The 26,775-nt window shown below is 36.2% G+C and overlaps 2 protein-coding genes across 2 annotated transcripts; both read left to right on the forward strand.

Annotated features, from left to right (window-relative positions):
• Positions 1-14,661: 14,661 nt before the first annotated feature.
• LOC110914365 (protein FAR1-RELATED SEQUENCE 5-like) lies at positions 14,662-15,931 on the forward strand. Its single transcript, XM_022159163.1, has 4 exons — positions 14,662-14,926; positions 15,030-15,131; positions 15,212-15,279; positions 15,473-15,931. The coding sequence occupies exons 1-4, from the start codon at positions 14,662-14,664 to the stop codon at positions 15,929-15,931; spliced, it is 894 nt and encodes a 297-aa protein (XP_022014855.1).
• Positions 15,932-17,515: 1,584 nt separating this feature from the next.
• LOC110912693 (cytokinin riboside 5'-monophosphate phosphoribohydrolase LOG5) lies at positions 17,516-21,125 on the forward strand. Its single transcript, XM_022157479.2, has 7 exons — positions 17,516-17,723; positions 18,100-18,197; positions 18,278-18,308; positions 18,436-18,535; positions 19,228-19,298; positions 20,367-20,510; positions 20,832-21,125. The coding sequence occupies exons 1-7, from the start codon at positions 17,616-17,618 to the stop codon at positions 20,928-20,930; spliced, it is 651 nt and encodes a 216-aa protein (XP_022013171.1). The 5' UTR covers positions 17,516-17,615; the 3' UTR covers positions 20,931-21,125.
• The last annotated feature ends 5,650 nt before the right edge of the window (positions 21,126-26,775 follow it).

The raw sequence follows: 26,775 nt of genomic DNA on the forward strand, positions 1-26,775 counted from the left end.
ACCTATAGTGCACATCTTGTATCCAGCAATGGAACATTTCAAATCTCAGGATAATAAAGTAGCATGTATCCAGGATCCTGGTGATGGATATTCTGAGAAGGATCCTGAATCCTGGATGAATCCAATTGTGAAGTATCTTCAAGAAGGAGATATCCCAAAAGATGCAAATCCTAAGGCTTTTAGGATGAAGGTATCTCGTTTTACTATTATTAATAATATTTTGTATAAGAAATCCCTTGCAGGTCCATACCTAAGGTGCTTGGAAGATCCTGAAACCAAGAAGGTACTTCAGGATATACATGAAGGAGACTGTGGCAACCATACTGGGGGCAGATCTCTGTTCTCGAAGGTGTTGAGAACAGGATATTACTGGCCGACCATGAGAAAGGATGCCGTGGAGTATGATCAGAAATGCGATGCATGTCAAAGACACGGCAACATCATGCATCAGCCTGCAGAACCATTATATCATATCGTATCCCCTTGGCCGTTTATGAAATGGGGGATGGACATAGTGGGAAAACTTCCAAAGGCTCCAGGAGGAAAGGTTTTTATGCTGGCAATGACAGATTATTTCTCCAAGTGGGTTGAAGCCTAGGCATTTGTCCAAGTCAGGGATCAAGAAGTGGTATCCTTCATAAAGAGAAATATCCTGACCATATTTGGGGTACCAGCTGAGATAGTTTGTGATAATGGCTCTCAATTCATCAGCAAAAGAACTACTGATTTTTGCAAAAGTTGGGGAATTAAGATGATCACGTCAACGCCAGTACATCCTCAAGCAAATGGACAGGCGGAATCCTCAAACAAGATAATTGTTAACAATTTGAGAAAAGATTAGGTGCTAAAAAAGGAAGATGGGTAGAAGAACTACTGTTTGTCCTATGGGCTGATAGGACAACTATGAAGAATGCTACTGGGCAAACCCCATTTTCTTTGCTATTTAGGGCAGAAGCAGTGATCCCGACAGAAATGGTGATACCGACAGCTAGATCAAGCCTACGGGATCCTGAATCAAATCCTGAAGTCTTATGTCAAGAACTGGATACTGTTGATGAAACAAGAGATGCAGCAAAGCTAAGGATGGCGGCATACCAGCAGAGGATAGCCAAGTCATATAACAAGAATTTAAGGACTAGAAGATTTCAAGTTGGAGATTGGGTGTTGAGGAAAGCTTTTCAGAATACTACTACTCCTGCCGATGGAAAATTAGCTCCAAAGTGGGAAGGACCCTATGAGATTAAATCAGAAGCAGGAAAAGGAGCATATCGACTCAAGAATATGGAAGGGGATATGCTACCAAGATCCTGGAAGGCTATACATCTAAAGCTCTATTTCAAATGAGTTTAGAATTTCATTTCTAACTCAGGATGGTATGAATTCTATCTCTTTTCAATATGTTTGAGTTTATCTATTCTTTCGAACCCAATACTAACTTAAGCATCGGAGGGGTGTTAGCCATGCTAACACCCACCTTAGTTTAAGGTTATTTTGCAGAATATGCTCCAGGATACACACTCAGGATACTTCGAAAAATTAGAGGATTGGCCCCCTTTCTCACGTTTAAGGGATCCTGATCCCTTCACAGGTTTAAAGGTATTCACCTTTCTCCCGAATTGGGTTTAAACACCCTGCCTGGAGCGCAAGTTATCCAGGAATAGTTTAAGATAACGGGACTAGTCCATGTAAAAGTGGCTGACAATTTCGTTATTGTTGACTATATCTTGGATCCTAAAGGTATTTGAGGATTGATCACCCTCTCTCACGAAAGGGTATTTTCATACTCTCTAAGGTTTAAAGGTTTTCACCTTTCTAAGTCTTGGAGTTTATACACTCCCGCCTGTAGCGCACGAAAACAAGGGTTTATCCCCATGATACTAAGGGTTTATCCCCAGGACATTAAGGGTTTATCCCCAGTAAAACTAAAGTTTTTGACAAGATTGCAAAGATATGACAAGCCGTGATTACACACGTTCTTTTGTGGATAAAAAGCTATGAAGTTTAATCACTAAGTGAAGAAATACTCAAGTATGTCATGCACTGATGCAATATCCTGCACAGACAGGGGACATCCATGCCGGGGACATTGCAAAGGATTCAAAGGTTAAGGTTGGAAATTATTGTCTAAGTGTTTCTGGTATGATTTATTATTCTTCAAGTCTTGAAAACCTTATCTAAATGATCTAAGTTTTCTAAAAATCATATTCAACCGAGTTTTATCTAACATTTCGAAGACATTTCATCAGTATCCTGACCAGGATATTTGATCAGGATATTCAAAACATACCTTTCAAAATAAAAACATAACAACAACAAATAAGGCTAAAAGGTTAGTTTATTATTATTGGACCAAAAGATTGTATTCTTGGTTTTGATCTCAAAAAGAGACCCATCCACCAAGAACACAATTAAGTTTTTAAAAGCATATTTACATAAACAGTTGAAGGCTTCATCCTGAAAGCATATGTTCCCTCCACCTTCAACTGTCAAACTATTCTACTTGCAGGAAATTAAAATTGTTCTAAGTGCAGGATGACCAGATGATTTAGATCCTACAAAATACAGGTATCATTAAAGACAGACTAACCAGGATACAGGTTCAGTATATGTGTACGGGATACAGGATCTGGATATTTACCTTATTAGGGAAGGAGGTCATAGGCTCGATGGATTCCATGAAGCCAAGGTCATCATGAGAGAAACCTTTGGCAGCAGCAGTAGAAGACTTAGAGCTGGTGGCAACAGATGGCTCCTTTTTTCATTAGGACAGGCTTGGGGTAGCTGTCAAGCTCCTCAAGGAATGTTCGAAACAAATATCCTTACTAGACGTGTTGGAATGACTAAAAAATATATCCGTTGGAATCAGGATATCCAACGGTTATATTTTGTCACACACCTGGCTTTGCGGAAGCGTGGGTTATTTGGTGTGACTTCTTAATACCATAGCAACAATCATAACAATGCTTCATGATAAAAACATGAGATATTCACCCGTTAATAGAGTTTAGAAAAATACTATATTGTACTTGTCTCAAAACATCAATCACAAAATGAGTTACAAACCTTGACTTGATTTAATGAGTTCGTAAAAACTTAGCAAAAGACTTTAAACAATACTAGGTTTAGAGATATGTAACCCGTCCAGGAAGAGGTTACACCTTCTAAACCCTGGATGACTTCTTTATTCAAACGCAGCTTGAAAATACGTGCATACCGTGCCAGATCCATTAGTTCCCTGAAATACATGTAGTTTGAAAAGTCAACATAAAGTTGAGCGAGTTCATGTGTTTAGTATGTGCGCGCAAATAAACCTTTATAATCGTTGTAAGTATGAATGTTTTGTAAACTCTGGTATGTAAGCAAATAAGGAAACATATCAGTTAATGTGTATCCACATGGTCCAATCTGCGGGCGCATGGGAGGGGATAGGACCTAGTCACCACATGGTCCAACCTGCGGGTGCATGGGTGGTGTTAGAATGTAATCACTGTATGGTCCAACCTGCGGGCGCATGGGTGAGGCGAAGATGTATTCACCACATGGTCCAACCTGCGGGCGCATGGGTGGTGTTGAGACAAGATCACCACATGGTCCAACCAGCGGGCGCATGGGTGGGGTTTGTTAAGCTCACATAGACCTATCACTTGTATCCCTCGATCGTCCCACGAGCACTAATGGTCTTAAGACTTCACCTATCCAATCACATAATCTAACAGTTCCTTCCTTAGCTAGCCATACCATTTGTAACTGTCTGTAGCAGTATGTAACATGTATTTCACCCCCGAAGTTATAAAACTGAAAACAGTTAAGAGAAAAGGGGGACATGAACTCACAGTATTGCGTCTTCGTACTCGTAACCCAAATCTCCGCGGCAAACACGACTACCTACAATGGTCTAATATCTATTAGACGAACGGGCAGTGTGTTGTCTTAGTATGTATGATTTTGAGTTACGATTCTGGTATTATTCCAAGTTATAATAATTGTATTTAGTTCTGGAATAATAGTTAGACAACTATTTTGGAGTTATACTTCTTATGTATTGTATATGCGTATTTCCTTCCCAAGGATGGGGGTATTTATACATGTATGCTTTATAATTCCGAAAATATATTTTAAGTCCCACTTATCTAAAATATTCTGTCTCCAGAATATACATATTTTTTTCCCAAAAATATTATATTTTACTTCACACAATTTCCAAAATATATATATTTTTCCCAAAAATATTATATTTTATTCCATACAATTTCCCAAGATAATACTTTTATCAAAATACACATTTAAGAGTATTTTCCAAAAATACATAAGTTACATTTTAAAGTTCGCGTTGTAATAACAGCTCCGAAGTAACTTAAATATTTATTTGTGAGGGCGTTGGTATTATTTTGGAGTCGTAAAATCATGGCGTTATCAGTTATATTATTCTTACCCTAAAAATAATATAACTATTTCTCAAAATAAACAACGAATCACACGAGAGTTTTAGTAATGAATATATATTCTCAATACATATTTAACAAGTTTTCATTTACAAAAATCCACCTCCGACACTTGGTTATTTTGTAATAAAAATCATGGCGAAATTTATATTTTGAAAACAAGTTTTTTTTTTAAATGAATCTTTTAAAGAATAATAATTTACATCGAGATAGTTGGTAAACGGGCTACAAGCTGCGCCGCTACCCCTTTTTGAATAGCAAAACTAAGCCTTTTAAAAACTACGTCCATAGATCTCGGGGTCATAACATTACTATGCATGACCCTTTGAACTCGACTAAGTAGTTCCACAGCCTCTGGCGCCAGAAAACCAAAAGTATCAAAAGCAAATGGGATAAACACGTGCTGGTTGTCAAGGCATGCTTTCTCATGCTTGATCACCTTACCCGAAGCAGCCTTTAAAGCAGCCTGACCCACTGTGAAAGCACTACTCCCTAAGCCCACAAGCGGAGAAACCCCTGTTAGATCCACACATGCGTGTTTTCCTCCTACCCATCCAAAGACCAGAATGTCAGCTGGTCGAAGGGTAGATCTCCCTTCCAACGGGTCTGTTAATAAATTAACGGGTGCCTCTTTCTTAGCAGAAATGCCAGCGCACCTGAATATGTCAAAAAGGACATCCCTAACCAAATCATGTCGGTATTTGAACCCCGAGAGCTCTTTACAATGAACGGCATGCTCACCAAAAGAATCCAAACACGCCTTATGACAAACCGGGCATACCTCATCAACTGGGAATAAAGGAATCATGAGGCGATACTTAAGAAAAGTGCGGTACTCCACCGGCGACATATGCTGGCCTAACCCATCTATAGGTATAGCAAGAAGAAAATCTTGTGCATGTGGTGCTCGGAGACACTCAAAAACGGCTCTTTGTCTAACGGTCAAGTCAAACTGTACTTCAATTTCGTGGACAATTTTACTAAAAAGAGCACTCGCCAATGCATGTTGGGCTTTAGGGGGCGGTGTCCTTATTAGTGAAACCGCTGAAGTCAAAGCTTGGAATCATATCACGAAGACAAGCCAAAGCACAAACATAATCAGAATCCATACCGCATATGCCACTGTCTCTTAAAATGTGGTCCTGTAGCACCCACGATTGGGCCCTCGAGGCCACAAAAGCATAGGATGAAGCCTCTACAGCCGAATACAACCCCAAACCTCCAAACCTAATAGGTAAAGAAACCAGTCGCCACTGGAGGTCTCCAAAGAAAGGACCTCCACAAACCACCAATTCCTCAATCGCCTCACGCAAACCTTTGTCAAAGAACAACGCTGCATCTTCCATGTGTACAGGTTGGCATGTCCTTAGGCCAAAGAAAAGTTTGGCAATGCCCATACAGGATCGAAGCAAGAGTAGTTCACTCTGCAGGTTACCTAATTTCGGTAGAAGACGCATCAAATCTACTGCCTTAGCAGCTCTTTTCTTTGCCAACCCACTAATAAAGCTTGCGTCTCTACTAACAGCCCCCCCAAGAAGCTTCACCCCCACTAATGGCCTCCAGATGTCCTTAGGAAATAACCCTTCACGAAACTTGCTACCATCACAAGAAGGCCAAAATAGCTCAGTTTTCGTAATATTAAGTTCAAGACCCAATGTTGGACCCCACCTTAATGATGTCCAACACTCTAGCCACCTCTTCTGAACCTCCAATGACAGTCCCATCATCAAGATACCAAGCATGAAGGAGAAGCTTGCATTTGTCTCTAATCTGATGCACAAGGGGGTGCAAAACAAGCGCGAAAAGAAGTGGTCCCAATGGGTCCCCTTGCTGAACTCCCGTGGTAGACCAAATGTGCCCATCTCCAAGATACAATCTTGCTGGCTGCACATATGAAACTTCCACCCACAAAGAAATAGAAGGGCACCTCATCCTGACCTCCCGAAGTAAGGCTGATCTATCCACCCGGTTAAAAGCATTAGAAAAATCTACCGTAAGCATTGCAACAGACCCATCAGTGTGACGTTCACTTAGAACCCTATTGACGCTGTGCAAAATGGCCTCAGCGCCACTCGACACGCCGACTCCAAACTGAAAATCATTAAGGTACTTGGTCATTTCTTTACCAACACCCTTCATAGCAACCTTAGAAACCAAACGCCTCCATATAGTACCCACTGCAATAGGTCTAATTCCATTGTGGGGTTTTAAAAGCGGTGTAAGCGGAGCAGACGCGACAAACTCTGCCAAACACGATGGACATTTCCCCCTAGCCATAAGTTGACTACCGTAGTGATAGCGCATAAGAGATCAGCGGCAATAGCAGACCCCTCTCCACAAAAAGCATCCAAAATGTGTTGTGCCCTCAAGCCATCCCTCCCACATGAGGTTCCTTTAGGAAACGATTTAATGCAGCAAAGAACACTATCCACCTCTGCTACAAGGGGAGGCTCAGAATATATAGTACCTGGTATAGATGGCGGTTCTCTGTACGGGTGTTTAGCCTCTAAAGCCTGTATGGTATTATCATTGTACGGAGCAACACCGGATGAACATAACACCTTCACTGCAGCTGTAAAGTGGCCATCAACAACCTTTCGAAGACACTGCCTAACATTGATATTACTAACAGAACTCTCCTCAGGATTATCAACACCTCTTGGACCTAGAGACCCCACCGTAGGACTATCAAATATATTTTTAACTAACATAAAAATACCATCTTCTTTCCCCCATGTGGCTAAAGAATTCAGAATTGATCTTTGTTGCAATGCCTTCCTATTCCCAGACCTTCTTTCTTGCCTATTTTTTGGCCTGACCACTTGCAAAGTGCACCGAGGAAGAAGGAACAACCTAACCCACGCTTCAACAGATCTAGGTTGGGCAACCACTTTGTAGAGAGCGGTTTTCAACGCCTGAGAGAAAGCCAACCGACAGCTATGAGGGATGCTCTTTACGGTGACAATGGGTGCTTTAAAGACACGATCTAGTAGAACGGTATCCAACAAGAACGACTCATGAACGTTGGTCACGTGCGCCTTGGGGGAGGGCCTCGAAATCCCTATAATGAAGCTATCTATGTCATTATCACGATTGGTAAAACGGACAAGCCCATCGGGGTGATGGCATGCACGACTCAATGCATGTATACTCAAACACTTCCCACACATCCATTGGCCAAAAAACTTCAAAGTACCTTCTACGTTCTTGAACAACCCATGGTCCGTAGAAATAGCCTCACGCAACGCACTTCTACGTTCATCACTAGAAAGGTGCAACCTCTTGAGATGAGAGATCAACCGAGAAATCCCCTTATTTCCCACTTCACCATCCGGGCAACAATGAAACATACGAAAAGGACATGGCCAGGAGCCACTCAAAGGCGTAGAAGGAGTTGTCATTAAGGCTAAAAAAATCACGATTCAAGTTGAGACGAAATTTGGATGTAAAAACCAAAAATTAAACACAGACATTTCAACAAACACTTGGAGGGCATCCATGAAAAAACGAATTAGTGAGTGGTAAAGAGGTTCGATTTTGAATAGATAAAAAAGGTTTGCAAAGTAAAGTTAATGAATTAATGGAATGGAATTCAGAAGTTGAAAAACAAAAAGTGAATGAGTGAATCGAGAAAGCATATTATCGAATACAGTGACTTTTAAATTTTGAATATAAAAAAAAGGAGATTTAAATGTGCTGATATCGGTGGCCGGAAAAAAAGTATGGAATAGCAGTGACGGTGGCTGAGCGGCGGCCGGAGTTCACCACATAAAAAGTTGTTGAATTTGTTGAGAATAAAACAAGTTAAAAATATATTTATAAACACTTGTCACCAAAAATATTTTTAAGTGTTATATATCTAGAAAAATTTCGCCAGAGTTTCCTCTGTAACTGGAGGTGTCCACGCTTACAAGCGTATCATTTTCTTTTACATATAACACGTTAGATCTCTTTCAAATAACCAACCCGACATTTAGGCATGCAAAATACTACTTATACCGATTCAGTTTTAAAACACAAAACTGGGTTGTTTTCGGGTATTTTAATAAAATAGTTATCTTATTCCGAAAATTCCCAAATTTTTACAGCATGTCTTATACAATCCAAATATTATTGTGTAAAAATATCGTGGTCCAAATCATCACCAATATTTTAGAAAAATTCATTTTCCAGACTGCATTCAGATCTACCTTTTTCTGACTGCAGTTCACAAAATATTTTATTTAAAATTCATTGTAAGCCCGTTTGACGTAATTCCAGTTGGAGGATCACGGCGACAACAGTGACCATCTACAGTACAAATTTCAAGGTCTAACTTTACTCAGGTTTCAAGTTATGACTAAAAATATGACTCTCATTTATTGCTGTAAAAATGCAGCTTTAGCTGCTGTTACAAATCGACGCTTTAAAAATAGTAAACGAAGTCCAAATATTATGATTCCAGTGCCATTAGAACCGTATTTCATAGTACATAAACCTAGACTTCAGAAAATGCATTTTTCGTTTTATTAAGGTCCTGTTACAGCCAGTTAAAGTCGGCTGAAAATGCAAATCAACATGCTTTTTGTAGTATAAGTGCCATTAAAAAGTACACATACGATTACCATTCATTCTAATACGATTAACATCAGACCCTAAGTCATTTACAGCAGATTTTTGTTCATTTAATTCAGATCTATCATGTATTATCACCTTTCATCTCATGACCTTTGTGTAAAGCTCTTATGTTCATGCTTTAAGTTATGATCTTTAGAGTTCTTAAGTTTAACATTATGAATCATCCTTTAACCAGCTTCATAGCATGTGAAATGAATGGATCTAAGAGACTTACCACTAGCTCAAGGCTAGGAGAGTTCAAGTGAAGAAATGTGGTGGTTAAAAGAAAACGAGAGAGGTCCTTGAGCTTCCGAACACACCAAGCTTGTTTGTATGTCACCTTGCACCTTTGTGTGTAAGAGGAATGATTGAATCAAGGTTAAAGATGGGTGGATGGTCGTGGAGAGTGGCGGCCAATTGGTGGTGTGGAGGGAGAGAAGAAGTTGGTTGTTGGTGAAGTGTTTAATGAAAGAGAGGAGTTAACCTCTAAACATACTTATAGACCATGATTCCTTATTATCCATCAAACAATATGCTCACTAGATTTTAGACAAGGTTAATAAAATAATCAAAGTAATGGGTGGTGTGTCACCCCATGGGGGACCGATCGGATAGGGGGGGGTATATGGTTAGATTTCAATGACATAGTTAAGTGTTTAGTTGAAATCCAAAAGGACTTAGTTAGTACATTTATGTGTGTTATTTAATATAACAGGTGTTAGGGTGTTCGGGGACCCTAACTAGCTCAGAAAAGTATAAACAATGTCTTTGGCAATATTCTTATGTTCCGGGTAAAGTCCGGTCGTTCGGTTGGATATCGTTCCGTTAAAGTGCTTAATTATTCTGTAAAGTGTCCTTTTTAATGCTTTTTGTGTCACAATTAATTCCCGGTGCTTTAGAAGGTATACAGGATCATTTTGTCAAGTTTTTGCACATTACTAGCATATTTAAATGCTGAATTTCATTTAAAAGTGCAGAATTTTGCAGTTGAAGTATGTTTTAGGCACTTCCTGGCACCATAACTATCACCTAGTGACGCAGTTTTACGATTCTCACTTCCCTACACTCCCTACCAGTGTAGTAATCTATTCCCGGCTCATACTGGCCTCAGAGACAATGTCTGTCTAGTGCTGGCAATGTCAGCATGTTTACTGGGTTATCCGCTCAGTGTGCTAACTATGCTTTGTGCATCGAGTTTGTCACTAATGTTTGTATATAATGAATGGAGTGACAGTATGAGGTGATGCATGTGTATTTATGTAACAGAGATCAGTAAGCAGTTAAATCAACAGTTGTAATCAGCACAGTTATTAATCACAAATTAAATATAAATTAATTGTACGGATACCTGCAATTTTTAGGGTTGTCACATATTTTTGGGGACAATTGTTATGGGTGAAATTCTGAGCCCATTTCCTGATACTATATCTTGATTTTATGATAGCTGATTACGATCAGGATAGCGGACCAGGATATTGGTAACATCCTAAGGCAGTATCCTGACTGTTACTTACAATTTGCTTGTAAACGTTGGTTACAAGGGACTAACGTTCATGAGGACCAAGTCATCCTGAAGACCCGCTCAAATTGGTCAGGATAAGGACGTTGATGGCAGAAGAATAGCTCTTGTAACGGTCAGCATTGAAGAAAGGCGTATTTTATGGGAGTTATGGATGATTGGTCAATGCTATTAATGTTGTAACGGTTATAGGAGCTTAAATCCCAGAGTTATAGTTGGTATGCACGTGGAAAACGAGTTGAAACAGCCCCCCAACGTTCAGAAAGGAAATAATCTCAGTATCCCGGATTTTTAGCATAATATCGCAGATTTTTAGCATAATTAGTTGATTCTTGTAACTATATAAAGGAGATGCCAGATCCATAGGACACACATTTTCGAGTTCTCTAAATCTCACACTCTTCTTTCCAGCAACAATCACACATTAACACTCATCACTTGCAATCATTGTAACACTTAGTAGCGATCTGAGCATTATCCTGCACTGTATCCTGGTTATTCAAGCAATAAGAAGAATAAGGCAGCCGACGATTGTCAGCTCCCGAGGTTTTATGCCGGAGATCTAGATTGATCAAGGGCTTTCCTCATACATCACGTGTCAAGCTTTAAATTTTTGCTCATTATTTGATTATAGATACAGCTCGATATCCTGAGCCGTATCCTGAAACTGTTTTTGCAAACTAACAAACCAACATATTATTCACAAAGTATTACTAGCACACTACCTCACAAAACTAATTTGATCACTTAATTGCTTAGGTAATTTTTGACCAAAACAGCTACCTAAACGGGTCGTAATGGGTCGTAAGCACTTAGGTTAGGTTTCGATTTAGTATGTAGGCTTTGTTAAACGATATCATATGAGTTCCAATACTCATTTGGTTTACGAAACCTCATCCTATCCGATCTTCCGATTTAGGTCTGGTTTATTTACGTAGTTACTTATATTAGGTGCCGATTGATTTCTGTGATCCCTCTAAATTTGCTTGGTAGTTATTCAAGACTTCTAAGCATTCTCAAGTGAGTACATAGTTCCCTCTTTTACTGTTTTTCAAATGTTTTGGGGTGAAACACATGTGCCTACTTGCTACTTTCATGCTTTTCCATGTTTTCATATCATATACTTGCTATGTTCATTAGTACACTATTAGTACATGATTTCATTATGTTTTGCTATGTATTTTCACTTAACATGCTAGCCCATTGTTTTACATTTTGAACTGTTTGAACCATTTGTAACCATTTGATGTATGTGAACCATTGGTAATCATTTGATATATGCGAACCATTTGTAACCATTTGATTGATGTGAACCATTTGTAACCATTTGATTGTGTGAACCATTTGTAATTGTTTGAACCGTTGGGTTAGGGAAGTGAATAGGTAACGGGGCGGGTGTAATGTGTTAGAAGCATGGTGGATACGCCGCTGGTACTTACATTTGTAATTGTTTGAACCGTTGGGTTAGGGAAGTGAATAGGTAACGGGGCGGGTGTAATGTGTTAGAAGCATGGTAGATACGCCGCTGGTACTTCCTATATATAAGTGCTTTTAACACATTATATATCATTGCGTTATCTAGATCACTTGGGTAAACGATTTTGAAACGATGTCACACAATGATGTTTTCTGAATAATATAAACCATATGAGTTTTGTTAACGAGTTTCTACGATATGTTTTACAATTTGATTTCATAAAACAAATGTTTTGGAGTTAAGAATCATGGCTACGAGATTTTATAAATCATATCCAACTTGATTTGAGTTGGTTAATTATGTCGCAATACTATGCTTTTCAAAATAAGGTTTTTATATAAGTATTGCAACATGTAAAACGAGCCATGAATCTGACACTCACATAAAACCTATGTACTCGCCGGCATTTTTATGCTGACGTATTTTCACATGTGTTTCAGGTACCATAGTTGATGATGTTTGATGATGATATTTGTGTACGCTCACATAGGAATGGACGAGGCCTTGGTGACTTAATAACAATGGAAGTCTATTTGTTCATGTTTTGTTTCTAATTCCAATGTAATGTAATACATTTAATTCAATAAAACAAAACTGTTTAATCCATGGTTGTGAAACAATGATTCTGTTAAAACACTCCCAGACATTTCCACCACGTTTTGTTGTTTTACGTGGTCGGGGTGTGACATCGGGTGGCAATCCGATCAGATGGTAATCCGATCGGATGGCAATCCGTCCCGGCGGCCTGATTGTCTTGACACTTGTTTGTGTTTGAAAGTTTGCGGTTTTCTCGAGACGGTAGGACATCGTGCCAAACAACAGAACCCCGTCAACACTCAGGTGACCTGATCGGGCAGGAATCACCCTATTCCGGTCGGTCAGCTGTTCGAGATGATGGTTCGTGTTTAACCCGAGGTCGGTTGTCTCGTTGATAGAACTCAGATTTTGAACCGACACAATACTAAGAAGGAGTAGAAGATCAGAACAAGCTCCAATTCTATCGATTTTGAGTGCATTGAGTGTAAAAGAGTTGAAAGAAAGTTAGAAACCATCTTTCAATCCCTTTTTACCACGAATATGTTCAGATCTATGCAAGATCTTTTTTTATTCATGTGGGAATTGTCCAGATCTAAGTTGTTCTTGGTGGATTGAAGCCAAAACATGAAGTTCATAAGAACTCCATGATGATGTCATCCTAGAACACCTCAAATACACTGATTTCACGGTTAAAAGTTAAGATTCAAAAGATAGAAAGGGGAAGGAGTGCGTGTAGATCAAGAAAGTACAAGATTTAGGTTGAAAACTTATAAGAATCGCGAGAAATCGAGAGAAAGAGGCTTGAGAGCGGCTGGGTCGAGTGAGAGGAGCTGTCACATCAAGTGATGTGACAGTTGGGGGTATTTATAGGGTTTCCCAAAAAGGAAAGTGCATAGGATAGGGTAGGTCACCGATCGGGTGGCTGTCCTATCGGGTGGCAATCCGATCAGATGGCCATCCGATCGAGCTGTCACTCGATCGAGTGGCTCCGACGTCGTTTCATTTCGTGCGTTGAGTTTTGCGATGCGATAGAATTTCCCATTAATCCCAACTACTATATCTAACATACAATCACTATATTTAACTTGCGTTTAGCGTCTACGATTCGATTGCGATAGAGTTTCGATTGCGTTTTGATTAATCACCATAATAAAAGCATAAGTAAACATGCACAACTAACACATAATCAGCACACACACGTAAAATAATATCCAAAACGCATAATTCAGGTTGCGAATGCGATGGCGATGCGATAAGCGGTAAAACAAGCGATAAATAGCGATTAAATCTCGATTATTACATGTACTCCACATAATACAACTAATGCGATAAAATAAATAAATTATCTACAAGTCAAAGAAGTCAAAACATGAATTGAGCAAGGAGTGACAGATCGCAATTAGCAATCTTTTCTTCCTTTGACTTCAATCTTGACTTTGACTTTGACTTTCGAAACACGGGGTGTTACATTTTTCATTTGTGAGAGGTTATTGAATCATGTATGACTAAATGATAATGTTGGCTTTATTTTATGCATGGCGTGTATCTTTCCTGTGTCAAGGTTATTGAATCATTTTATTACTATTCATGGCATTTTTTGTTGTTTTTCTAGAAGAGGGTGTTGCATCGAATGAAAGGATTTGCCTGAAAATTGGTTCTACATTCAAGATTCCTATCATTAGAGACGATCTAAAACCAAAATCAGGAATGATTTTTGGAAGCCTTGATGAGTGTTATTCTTTATATATGAAGTATGCGACGGTTGCGGGGTTTGGTGCAAGGAAGGGGACTAAAAAGATAAATGCCAAAGGAGAAAAGCAAATAAAGTACTATATGTGTACGAGAACACGACATACAAGAATAAGAAGGTTGATGCATTGGACCCTAATCAGAAAGAAAGCAATATACGGTCTAATTTTTCGTAAGGGATTGGTTGTGGGGCACAAATATGTATAGAGTTTGTGTCTGGATCATGGAAGGTCTATAAGTTTGTTGAGGAGCACAACCACGATTTTTTTGAGAAGACTGATAAGCATTTTCTACCATTGGAACGGCACCTCACTCAGCTTCAAAAACATGTTATAAACAACATGGCTAAGTTGAACATGGGTCCGGTTAAGGCATTTAGCATCATGAAGACTATCTTTAGTGGGTTTGAAAAGGTGGGGTCAAACAAAGTTGATTTTAAGAACTACAAGAGGCAAATTAATCTGTTTATCGGAGAATATGATGCAAAGATGGTTGTGAGATATTTGCATGAAAAGAAACAGTCCCAGCCTAATTTTTCGTATAATTACTTCACAGACGATGACTATCGGTTGAAGGGTCTGTTTTGGTGCGATGATCAATGCAAACGTAATTATCGTGTGTTTGGTGATGTGATTTCAATTGACACCACTTATCGGTCAAACAAGTATGAACGAGAATTCAATTTTTTTTCTGTTTGGCGTTTTTTTAGTCTTAGTGGCCTTTTCAGGATTAACCATTTATGTCTTACTATTTTTTGTTTTCAAATACTCTATGGTGTTTGTACCTTCTACTTGTATAGATAATCATCACTGTAATTTTACATTTGGTGCTGCATTATTGGCGTCAGAAATTGCTGATACATATATTTGGTTGTTGAAAGTTTTTTTAAAGGCGTTGGTGATCAACCAAAAGTTGTATTAACTGATCAAGATCCAACAATGAAGAAGACTATATCTGTTGTATTTGTTAATACCCGTCATAGGTTATACATGTGGCACGTGATGCCCAAACTTTCTCTAAAGGAATGGTTCTTTTTTTTTCTGCAGTGGCGTGTTTTAGATGCTTAGTTTTTTAAATTTTTTTATTTAGTTTATGTGTATGGGACAATTTTATCATTATTTTTTACTTTTTGGCTTTTTCGTGTTTATGTAGGTTGGGATAAGGTTATATAATTCCACCGACTTCAAGGAATGTATTTGTGGTGTTGTATGGATGGATATACTTACACCTGAAGAGTTTGAATCATGCTGCGAAAAGGTTATGGAAGAGTTCAATATAGTCGATAACGACTGGTTATCTGATATTTTTGCTCTTAGGGAATCATGGATCCTTACATACTACAGGATTGAGTTTCTATTAGGTCATATGCGTACAACGTCGAGGTTCGAGAGTGAAAACCATTTCTTTGGTCAAATATGTAATGCAAAATCAACTCTTGTCGAGTTCATGGCGCATTATGAAACTGCAATAGAAGCACAGTGCCATAAGCATCGGAAAAACGACCATGAAAGTCGATACAAATGCTCTGAGCTGAAAAGTAATTATAGAGTGTTGGAGAGCCAAGCCTCTAAGATATATACCAAAAAAAAAATTTCAAGATATACAAACTGAACTAATCAGGATTGGGGATTATATAAATGCTCGTTATGAAGAGCAACCCGACGAGTTTGTTAAGTTTTATATAAATGATATCCAGCAGCCATGTTCTTCACATTTTGAGGTATTTGGCTTTTTTTATCATGAGGTTTTTTAATCATACATTTTATTTAATATGGGTATATACGTTTTCGACCCCTTGGTTCTATAGAAATTTTTGGGTATATATATTTCAACTTTCAGAAGTTTATTTAGAAAGCCATGGTACAAGACCCCTGTGAGAAGGGGCGTCACCACCGGTGGTCGCCGGAACCGGTGACGGGGAAGATTTCGGCCGCGACAGTTTTACACAACGAATGTTAGACAATGTTGGGGCCCCGGTACAGCGGTGCGACGACAATCTGTAATTACAACAGCTTTTCCGGCAACGCCGATTAGCGGCGACATGCACTGCACAACAACACCAGAACGTCACTACGACACAACTTCCATCGACCAAGGGGATCTGCCCCTCTCCGGCAACCTCAAACCACACCTAAAACCATCGTCGTACCTACGTCGGGTTTGATTTTTGGAACCACAAGCTTCTGTTTTGTTTTGGTTTTGATGTTCGTTACCCAAACAGTAGTGTCACAACGGCTGCCTACCATTCAAATACCTGCACATTTGGTTAGAATCTGAAAAAGAAAAAAAGAAAACCTAAAATGAAGGACATTACTTTATAATCTCTTCTTTATACAAAGTGATGGCACAACTATAATTATCATTTAGTTTTTGTGCAATTAATGTACTGTTCCTAAGGAACTACATCAATTGTTATATATAGAAATGAGTGGTTAAGACTCAGAGCATTAAACTTTTTTATTTTGTACTCAATTGATTAAAACCTTTAAACATAGGGACTCAAAAGTAATTTACTCCTTTTTAAAAAAAATGAATTTTTAACATTTTAAATTTAATATGCAAAAACTTAAAAAGAAATTAAAACTAATTTTTAACATTTTAAATTTAATTTTTAAGATATATTTAAATATTAAATGAATGGTTTTTCGGTTCTCTTTTTTTTAGTATTTCCATAAACCTCACACAATGAATATAGGCGTAAATAATATATGGTCTTTTCAAGGTATTTTGCTCAAAAAGGAGTTTTGGTTTAAGCATGTTTGATCATTTTTGCTATGGATAAGGTGTGAAACTTTGTTGATTGATTTAGAAACTTAGTTCAGTTGATGTTTGTAAAGTGGTGGCAGCAGTAATAGAGTATAGAAGATAAGAGTAGAATAAATTAATAACCCAATGGTCATACATGGGCCCACCTGCAATTTCAAGAGATATTTCAATTTTATACGCTTTATTTTACAAGCCATTATTATTTGAGGCATATTTGTTTCTGACTTAATAATTTATATTTGGTCGATAGTTTTCTTTATGAAATAAAATAAATAAATAAATAAATAAATAAATATTGGATTCAAGTTAAATTGGATATTCCAATTCTACCCTTTGATGTACGTGGCCCAATACAATTCCAAGAGTCATCCAGTAATCAATATTTTGGTCCTCCAATCCTTATATAAACCAACCCACCTTCTATAATTCCTTTGTTATTCCAAACACTCATCACAAACAAATTCAAACAATATTCCCCAACGAAAAACAATATCCCCCAAAATCTTGGAAGAATCACAAGTACAAGAGCATGGACGGAGCAAGATCAAAATTTAAAAGCGTATGTGTTTTCTGCGGTAGTAGTGTTGGTAAAAGAGACTGTTACAGAGATGCAGCTCTTGAGTTAGGCCAAGAACTGGTATGTGTGTATATATATGTATGTACAGATCGGGAATCTTATATATGGCCCAAAGGTTTAATTTAGTTGAACATATATTAAAAAAATGGTTATAAACTAAGATCTTATAGACAAATATTATTATTATTATTATTATTATTATTATTATTATTATTATTATTATTATTATTATTATTATTATTGAACGGTAAATTTGGATCACTGACGGAATACTGGAGTATAATAGTGTCACCAGCGGAACTACCCGATTATATCCATCTCCACTAAGTATTTTAGACAAATATTATTAATTAATAATTTTGATTATGGGTTTATTGATTTTTTTATAACTACTTATGTATGTATTTTTTATGTTGATATAGTTTTGTTATTGCAGGTGAAAAGAAAACTGGATCTTGTTTATGGTGGAGGGAGTGTAGGGCTAATGGGGTTGGTTTCAAAGGAGGTTCACAATGGTGGTGGCCATGTTCTAGGGTAATACAAAATTACATTTATACCCTTCAAAGCTTTAGTTGTTTTTTCTTTTTGAGTCTAAATTAGTTATTATTTCTCAGGATTATTCCCAAAACTCTCATGTGCAAAGAGGTATAAATTTAAAATTACAAGTTGTAAATAACAGTTATGTTATTTTTGAAGACTTCTGCAAAAACTAGTTGTAAAAACGGTTAGATTAATTTTTGAATACTATTATTTAAGTTAATTTTTTTTATAGATAACGGGTGAAACAGTAGGAGAAGTAAAGGTAGTATCTAATATGCATCAAAGGAAAGCTGAGATGGCCCGTCATTCCGATTGCTTTATTGCTTTACCAGGTAGCCGTCCTATTCTAAACAAATCATAAAATTATAATTATTTCAGTTTGCAATATACGTTCGTAATATCGCTTCACCGTTAGATTGATTGTTCAACACTCTTTCAAACTTTTTTACCACATTAGAATATAAATTTTTATGTACATGAAAAAGATCCATACAAGTTTCTAGTTAAAAGTTTTTTTTTTTTTTTTAATGGCGTACAGTTAGGATGTCGCTAACCAAGTTAGTAGTTAGTATATATTTTAGTCAACCACGTCATGTATACTATCACATTGATCTTTAATGTAGCATCTTATACAGATGTGTACTACCACATAGCTAATCATGATAAAATAGCATGTTATATACTACCGCTGCATAGGAAGACAACACGACATGACATGACATGCCAGTTGTATTGCTACATGAGCGTCTTGAATTACATATTGTGGAATGTTGAAGAAGTTGCTCAAGAGATTAAACACTATTTTTCTCTTATAATTTCATATAAAAATCCCAAATTAGTAGCTTTTAACCCCCAAACTTAACTTACAAGAAACCATTTTTTCTTATTGTTTTAATTCGAAGCATTTGAAAAATATAAGTAGATGATTTATTTATAATATGTCACGATCAAAGGGTCTTAAATTTAAGAATAATCATATGATTAATTAAAAAAATTATTCTTTTTTTGTAATAAATATTTGTAGGTGGATATGGAACATTGGAGGAATTATTGGAGGTTATTACGTGGGCCCAACTCGGTATTCATGACAAGCCTGTAAGTAACAAACCCTCAACTTCCTCTGTTTTACCAAATCTGGAAAAAATAATAAAACTTAAAAGCATTTTCATTTTTTATTGCTCATTTCTAAGGGGCAAGTTCAAATACACCCTTGAAAACTTGCATAATATTATATTTATATAATTATTTGTAATATTGATATTTAAAAGCAATTTACATCGAGATAGTTGCTCATTTAAAAAATTAATTTCACAATTAAAAAAAAAATCATCATAAATATAATAAATTAGTATTTCATCATAAATTTTAAAGAAAGCTTTCACCTTGTAACAATTAAATACGTTAATTTAGCTTCTGTATCTACTTTTATTTTATCTTTTTAACCGTAAGTTAGATTTTAATAATATAACAATATTTCATTGATTTATAATATCTTTTGTAGCAATAGTGTAACCAATGTCACTAGTGAATTCACAATCGAAAGTAGATGTGACTTTTTGTCCCTAACTTTCGTTTATGTCATTTCAAAGCAATTTTTAGTATTCTGATTGAGATAAAAATTGGTCTAAGTATCAAGGGTTTGTCATATTTTCATAAGAGTACTATTGTCCTTGACAAAACAAAAAGTGAAATTTTGGAGTAACAAGGAAAGTGAAATTTATCATAGGTATCGATATATAAATCATAGTTTGCATTATTAAAATCTAACTTGTTTCCTACTTTTTCGTGTATTTAGGTTTATATATCCTTTTATGAGTATCAACTTTCGCGTATCCTATTTTCAAACATCTCTTTTATATAATTGGGTTATGTTTTCAAATTTCAATACATTTATTATAATACACAACAATTCATTCAAATATATAATAATGTTTGATATGGACTATATCATATAAATTAAAAAAAAAAAGATTATTCTTGTGATTTTCTCAAATCATAGTTTTATATCTTAAAAAAATAAGATAAATAAAACATGGTTGTGGTGCGAGGATAAAATTGCCATGTAAACATTGTTTTTTATCTATAGTTTTTTTTTTTTTTTTTTTTTTTTTATAAATCATATTGAGTATGTAACGGATACTAAAAAACAAGATGGTTGGGTAGGTGGGATTGCTGAACGTGGACGGTTACTATAACTCGTTGCTTACCTTCATTGACAAGGCGGTAGATGACGGATTCATTATGCCAGCTCAACGTCACATTATTGTCTCCGCCCCAAACGCAAAAGATCTTGTACAGAAACTCGAGGTAAAATCAGTTGGAGTTGGTATAATATACAATTTTTCAACTTGATAAGTTATGTTAAATTATAGCTCGAACTTGATTTTAATATATTAACCAACACATTTAACACTAAAAAAATCAATAAAAGTCTATAAGATAATTTATAACATTATTTGACTTGTATGTTCAAACTTTATTATTTTATTTAAACTCTATAACTTCAAATCGGATTTGAACTCTATCCAACAAGAATAAATATATTTATTGGTTGTAAATTACAAGTAAATATAGAGGATATGGTTGTACCGTACAAGTGGTTGATGCATGTAAGGTTGTGGTGTGCAGGATTACGTACCAATGCATGATGGAGTGGTGGCAAAGGCAAGATGGGAGGCTGAACAAGTGGAGTTAAACGCTTCTTTGCACACCGAGTTAGCCAGATGATAAAATGACAAATTTAGCCCTTCACTTTTCTTTTTCCGTACAGTTTCAAGGGGTATTCTTGGAAGAGTAAAATTGTAATTAACCAGGCTAAATCCTGGAATTCCTTTTTGTAATTATGGGTATAAGAAAGATATTACATAGACATCACAAATAAATGTTTGATAACAAGTTTAGTATATAATTAGAATTTTGACTCGTGTCGCGCATTCCGAAGGCAACATTGTCTTTGCGACCTCGTTACAGGCATAACGATGATGATATTAACGTGTAGTGTCCACGCATGACGTTATGCGTTTTTTTTACTTTGTTACACATGTTACGTTTGTGACATTAACATCATTAGACATAGATAAAAAAAGAGTATAATGTCTCGAACATTGTGGTGTAAAATTGTAAAAGTAAATTCAGACAACGATGTAAAGTTATGAAAGTAATTTAGATATTAAAGTGGTTAAGTATCGATTAAAAAATATAATAATGTGTCGTACGTTACGGTATAAAGTCGTAAAGTGATTTAAATAAAATGAGGCGTCAAGTTATTAAATAGAAAAGGTTGGCAGGTCAAATTTGTCAATACCAAAAGTTAGAAGTGAATATGTAACTTACTTATAGATAAGAGTTAATAGTGTTTCATGTCAAAACTTTCGAGAAGTGAAAAAAGAAAGTTTGGAATCATCGACCTTTGTTTTAATTAAGAGTTTATACAATTTGAGTTAAGGGATGTTTTTCTGTTGTTATTTGATTAGTTTTATCACTTCAATCCAAATTTTAAATTTTACCATTTATCATTCTGCTTTCTTTTTTATTATATTTTCACTTCACTTGCCTAATACCATCCAAATTTATCTATTTAATCCCACAATTGCTCCCACGTAAGGGTATTTTTGGTTTTTAAGACTATACGGTGTGGAGGGGCATGAAAATAGGGCGTTTTGCGACATGTGCACGGCACGTAAGCACGCATCAGAAAAGTGGTGTTTATTTGACACGTGATACACACATTTTGTTATTATTTTATATTTAAGTGGGAACCCACGCATTACAGCGGAGTCGAGAATATGGGCCGAGAACATAAGTCAAACCTAAAAACGTTCAAAACCGTATATACGTTGTGTATGTGTATAGAAAAGCACTCGCGATTTGCGGCTGCAATGCTAAACCCTTATGATAAACAGGGAAACCTTTATGATAAACATTATATAGTATATTGCAACATTTTTTATCTAATGGAAAACCTGCGCATTGAGGGGGAGTCGACATTTTTAATCTAAATTTTTAACTAACTTCTCTAAAATTACAAAACACATTTTATGTTAAATTTGATTAGTTTGGGTTCATAACTAGTCCTTTAGTCCAAATACATAAATACAATAGAATGTATTTTTGGATATATGTTCTTGATGAATATGATAAGTATATTATCCATAAGCTTATTTTTTATTATTTATAAATAATCTAATATATATTATAAATTTATTAAACATAAATGCCATCGATCAAGGGAAGAGAGAGTATGAATGGAAGAAAATGACAAAAGATTGGGTGTTTTAACTTGACCATTCATATGTCATCTTAAAATTTGATGAGAATTTACTATTTTGTATACAAGAAATGTTTTATATAGTAATATAGATAAACTATTAAAAATCTATTTAATTTTAAAAGATATAATACTAATTTAATAAATAACATTAATAAAAAAGATATTACATAATTAAAAAAATACATAACTTAAAAAATCCGGAAGTTAAAAAAATAACCGAAACTAACAAAAAAAACGAAACTAAGCACGATATTTATCAGTTATTTCTTAGAAAAATAATCAAATTTGCGGTTGTATGGATTCATGTTTTTTTCTATAAAAGTACAGAGAATTTATAAAGTATAGAGTTGGTTAGAGGAGAATAAGGTGAAATATGGTGGAAAAGGTTGAGTTTTTTTTTTTTTTATATCTAGGAGTAAATATATTTTTTTAAATGAAAATCTTTTTTTTTTAAGTTTGTGTCATTGAGGACCAACGGCTATTAGCCACGCCAATAAACAAACACCACATCGACCTAACCATTGCCTCAACGCCAGTGGAAAATGGTCCGCTCAACACACAACGCCGCCTACAACATCATTCCCGGGATGATGTGTGCGGCGTGGAAAAACATAAATGTAACCAAACCACGCCCAAACCGTGTAATCTAACCTTCAACCCATATATAATAATAACAAAAAAAAAAAAAAAACACAACTAATGATAAGCGTCTGCCTTCATCCCTTGCAATTGACATGATTATATCAATCAAAATTTGTTATAAACCTTCCATTAAAATTCTGTTAAAACCATCGCACCAAAACCAACAAACACAAATTTATATACTCTTAAAATGAATGGTCGGTGCAGCAGAGACAAAAATTTCTTTGGCTGCTCTTTCAAAACTTCTGCAACCTTCTCAATGCTTTCTTTGTTCAGCAACCTTCTCTATACTTTCTTTCAAAACTAAGTAGAGCATTGGTGGTAGTTCGATCACTAACAATTTACGTAAGTATTGGCGGGGCAGTAATCAGTTATGGCGGACAAGGGGGTGATGAGATGATTCACAACGCCGATAGGTATCTGTTATTAATTTGACATGAATAAGTTTGTAGGCATCGATTAGGGTCTTGGGTCCTAAGTATCATTGCAACAAATTTGGGGGTTTTTGTCGGAAGGCGGCGATTAGGGCTCCTGCGAGTAGAATATGGCTACTGACAAGTCAAATGGAGTAGTTGACCTCCGCCGATGTACAAGGTTGCTCGGATCAGTAGTAGAATCGAAGGTTAATTAGTGTCGGAAAAAGAGGCTCAGAAGTCGGAGAAGGATGTGTATTTGAAATCGGTGATTAACATATTGAACCTGATAATAATCTTATTTTATATATCAGCTGCTGCTTTACTTTGAAACACATCATATTTTAACTTTTTTATTAAGTTTTCTTGGGCAGTTGGGTGTGAGTATGTTTATGTTTGGTGTGTGCAAATGAGAGGCGGGGGCAACTTTTATAACTATCACTTTCAAACGGGTACGACCCATACCCGTTTAGATGCAGTACGGATCGTACCATAGTCGGGCTAGATTCAATGGGTCTTTGATTAAGAAATAGTGTGGAACAATGAGAATTGGCACAAAACATAGTTTCGAAGACGAAACGATTCCGGGTTACGGGTGGTATCCTGGCAGTGCTAAGTTTGCAGTTAGTCTTCAGCCGGACCATCCCTGTAAAAAGTTATTACCAGTCCATTGTAAACACTTGAATTTCATAATTAGGCAACTTCTCCTTTATGTTTTTTAACACTACTTTGCTACGAATGGTGCACACATTTCCATGCAGAACCAATTCAAAGCAAACAAATTCTTCAATAATCCATTCCTTATCTAGCTTATACAAAGTTTTATGGATTTGTACTACCTTTTTACACATCAACTTTGATGTTATCCATTGTTGTGGCGGTTTAAATTTGGTCATAACCATGTCTATTATGTTTCTCACATAGATTATGATCTGATTCTTTTCTATTCACATACTATCCTACACTTATCTGTTAGGATATCATCTTCCTATATTACCTCAATCAATTGAGTTTCCTTAGCTTCTAAATCAGGAGGTTTTCCATGAATCAACCACTCCAGTTCTTTTGTATCTTTCTTGTGATCGAAATCAAAATCAATTGGATTGTGAATTACCAAAGGTAAAATGGACAACTCATCTCTAAACAAATATTCCCAAGGCATGTAGGATGGAACTTCCTCTATTGTCCTAATCATATAAGCGGCTTCTTTCTGTGTGTCATGTTGATTATCGAAGTGTCTTTTGATATTGAATAAATTTTATCATCGTTACTTGAAGATATAATTATCCTTCGAAATATCAACTAAAGGTCTAAGTGTAGCTAGAAATGGATGACCTAGAACTTTAGGAATTTTAGAATTTGCATCCATATCTAAGATGACAAAATCTACAGGGCATACACATTGACCAATCTTGACTAGCATGTTTTCCACAATACCACGAGGATACTAACCTGACCTGTCAGCTAACTGGAGACTCATATGCGTAGGTTCTGGCACCTAAACCTAGCTTGGCAAACATTGAATAAAGCATCAAATTTATACTTGCATAAAGGTCTGCTAGCGCATGGTTCACAGATAGTTTACCAATTTCACATGGGATGTGAAGCTTCCAGGGTTGGAAAATTTCTAAGGCAGTTGCTTTAGGAGAACACTAGAGCATTCCTCACTCGGCTTAACATTATCCACTACATCAAGATTCTTCTTATTCGAAAGCAATATTTAACGAACTTAGCATAGTTAGGCATTTTCACAATGGCCTCAATAAATGGAATATTAATATGAGAGTTTTAAATAGTTTGAAATTTGTAGTATTGTTCTTCAATTTTCTCATTCTTAAGACGACTAGGACAAGGAATTTTCAAATATTGTTTTGAAGTGAAACTTTTTGCAATCTAAACTCTTCTTCAGTATTGTTAACTTGAACGTTGTTTTCTTTAATATACTTCTTCATTAGCTCCTCCATGGCGGTTTCAAATCTTCAGTCACATTTTTCTGTGTAAATCTTGGTGGAGCATAAGTTGAAAAAAATAATTCCAACTAAAATTAGGATGATTCCTCCACATAGAATTATAAGTCCTACTGCATGGGTGGTTTTGAAACTTCCTTGGTTACTAACATAGGAAGCTTCTTCAGAATTCTCAAATGGACATACTTCCACCTTGTGCTCTCCTTCACATGTAGTACACTTATCAGACAATTATTCTTCTTGATTTGCTAACAACTTTGCCACCTTAATGTTAAAGCTTCTACCTTTGCTTGCAGGGCCACATCATCATCAACTTGGTATAGGCTAACTTTTTCTTAAGTACATATGCATTCGTAGGTGTCGAATCTTCAAAAACTCTCGTAGTAGTTTTATCTATGGGTTGTCTAGTGTTAGGATCTGAGTTTATTTAAATTGTGTTGTTTAACTAAATGAAAGATGAATCAGAGAATAACTTGCAGCGGAAATGGAAGTAAACTTTATAACACAATCATAGGAGAATAGTTTTCAGCAAACATGATTTCATTAATCGAATGATTGTATGGATTTCAAGATTCAACTATGCATGCATGCAACACTAAACTCCCTCTCAGCCTGAGCTCACAGTTAGTTCGTACAAGATGATGGTGAAAAAGAGCTAATAGAACAGTACTGGTGCTGTTCTATTTATAGTACAATTCTAACCACTGAGCATCTAATGCTGACATCACCTAGACAGTGACATCTAACAGACTAACAACCTCTAAATACTAATCTATACAAAACACTGATACAATAAACAACTGATGCATAAACACTGTTGTTGCTTTTTACTGTTGTTGCCTAAGCATTGATGTTGCAGATCAGTGCTTTCTTTAATGGGTGATCAGGCCTTGAGTCAGCAATGCTTAGTCTTCATCAGTACTTTGAGAAACAGCCGTTGTTAGTACTTCAGTCTTTATAATCAGTAGCTCTTTGAATAACACATGTTGAGGGGATCAGTACTTAGATTCATCAGCTGATAGAGACACTGTCATTGGAGGGAACTTAGGACACTGCTTATTGGTGATCAACTGTTAAGAACCAGTTTTGGCTTTCAGTATCATCTGTTCTTCTGGGTTTGATTACATGGGCCAACAATCTCCCCCTAGAATAGATAATGCCAAAACACTTCCTTATTCTTGATCTTTATTCTCTCATCAGTTTTTCCCTAACTTGCCCTTTGAATTGCAGCTCAAAGTTGAGGGAATCTTCATCATATTCATCCCTGCAGAGTTGAAGTT

This window comes from Helianthus annuus, chromosome 15, assembly GCF_002127325.2.
Source record: "Helianthus annuus cultivar XRQ/B chromosome 15, HanXRQr2.0-SUNRISE, whole genome shotgun sequence".
In the NCBI taxonomy this organism is placed as follows: Eukaryota; Viridiplantae; Streptophyta; class Magnoliopsida; order Asterales; family Asteraceae; genus Helianthus; species Helianthus annuus.

Bases quoted from the DNA above. Each gene is read 5' to 3' on its own strand.
- LOC110912693 (XM_022157479.2), top strand. From the start codon at position 17,616: ATGGACGGAGCAAGATCAAAATTTAAAAGCGTATGTGTTTTCTGCGGT. The intron at 18,536-19,227 runs GTAGCCGTCCTA...AAATATTTGTAG, and splicing joins TTGCTTTATTGCTTTACCAG to GTGGATATGGAACATTGGAG. The intron at 19,299-20,366 runs GTAAGTAACAAA...ATGGTTGGGTAG, and splicing joins TCGGTATTCATGACAAGCCT to GTGGGATTGCTGAACGTGGA.
- LOC110914365 (XM_022159163.1), top strand. From the start codon at position 14,662: ATGGCTAAGTTGAACATGGGTCCGGTTAAGGCATTTAGCATCATGAAG. The intron at 14,927-15,029 runs GTAATTATCGTG...GCGTTTTTTTAG, and splicing joins GTGCGATGATCAATGCAAAC to TCTTAGTGGCCTTTTCAGGA. The intron at 15,132-15,211 runs GTAATTTTACAT...GTTTTTTTAAAG, and splicing joins TTGTATAGATAATCATCACT to GCGTTGGTGATCAACCAAAA.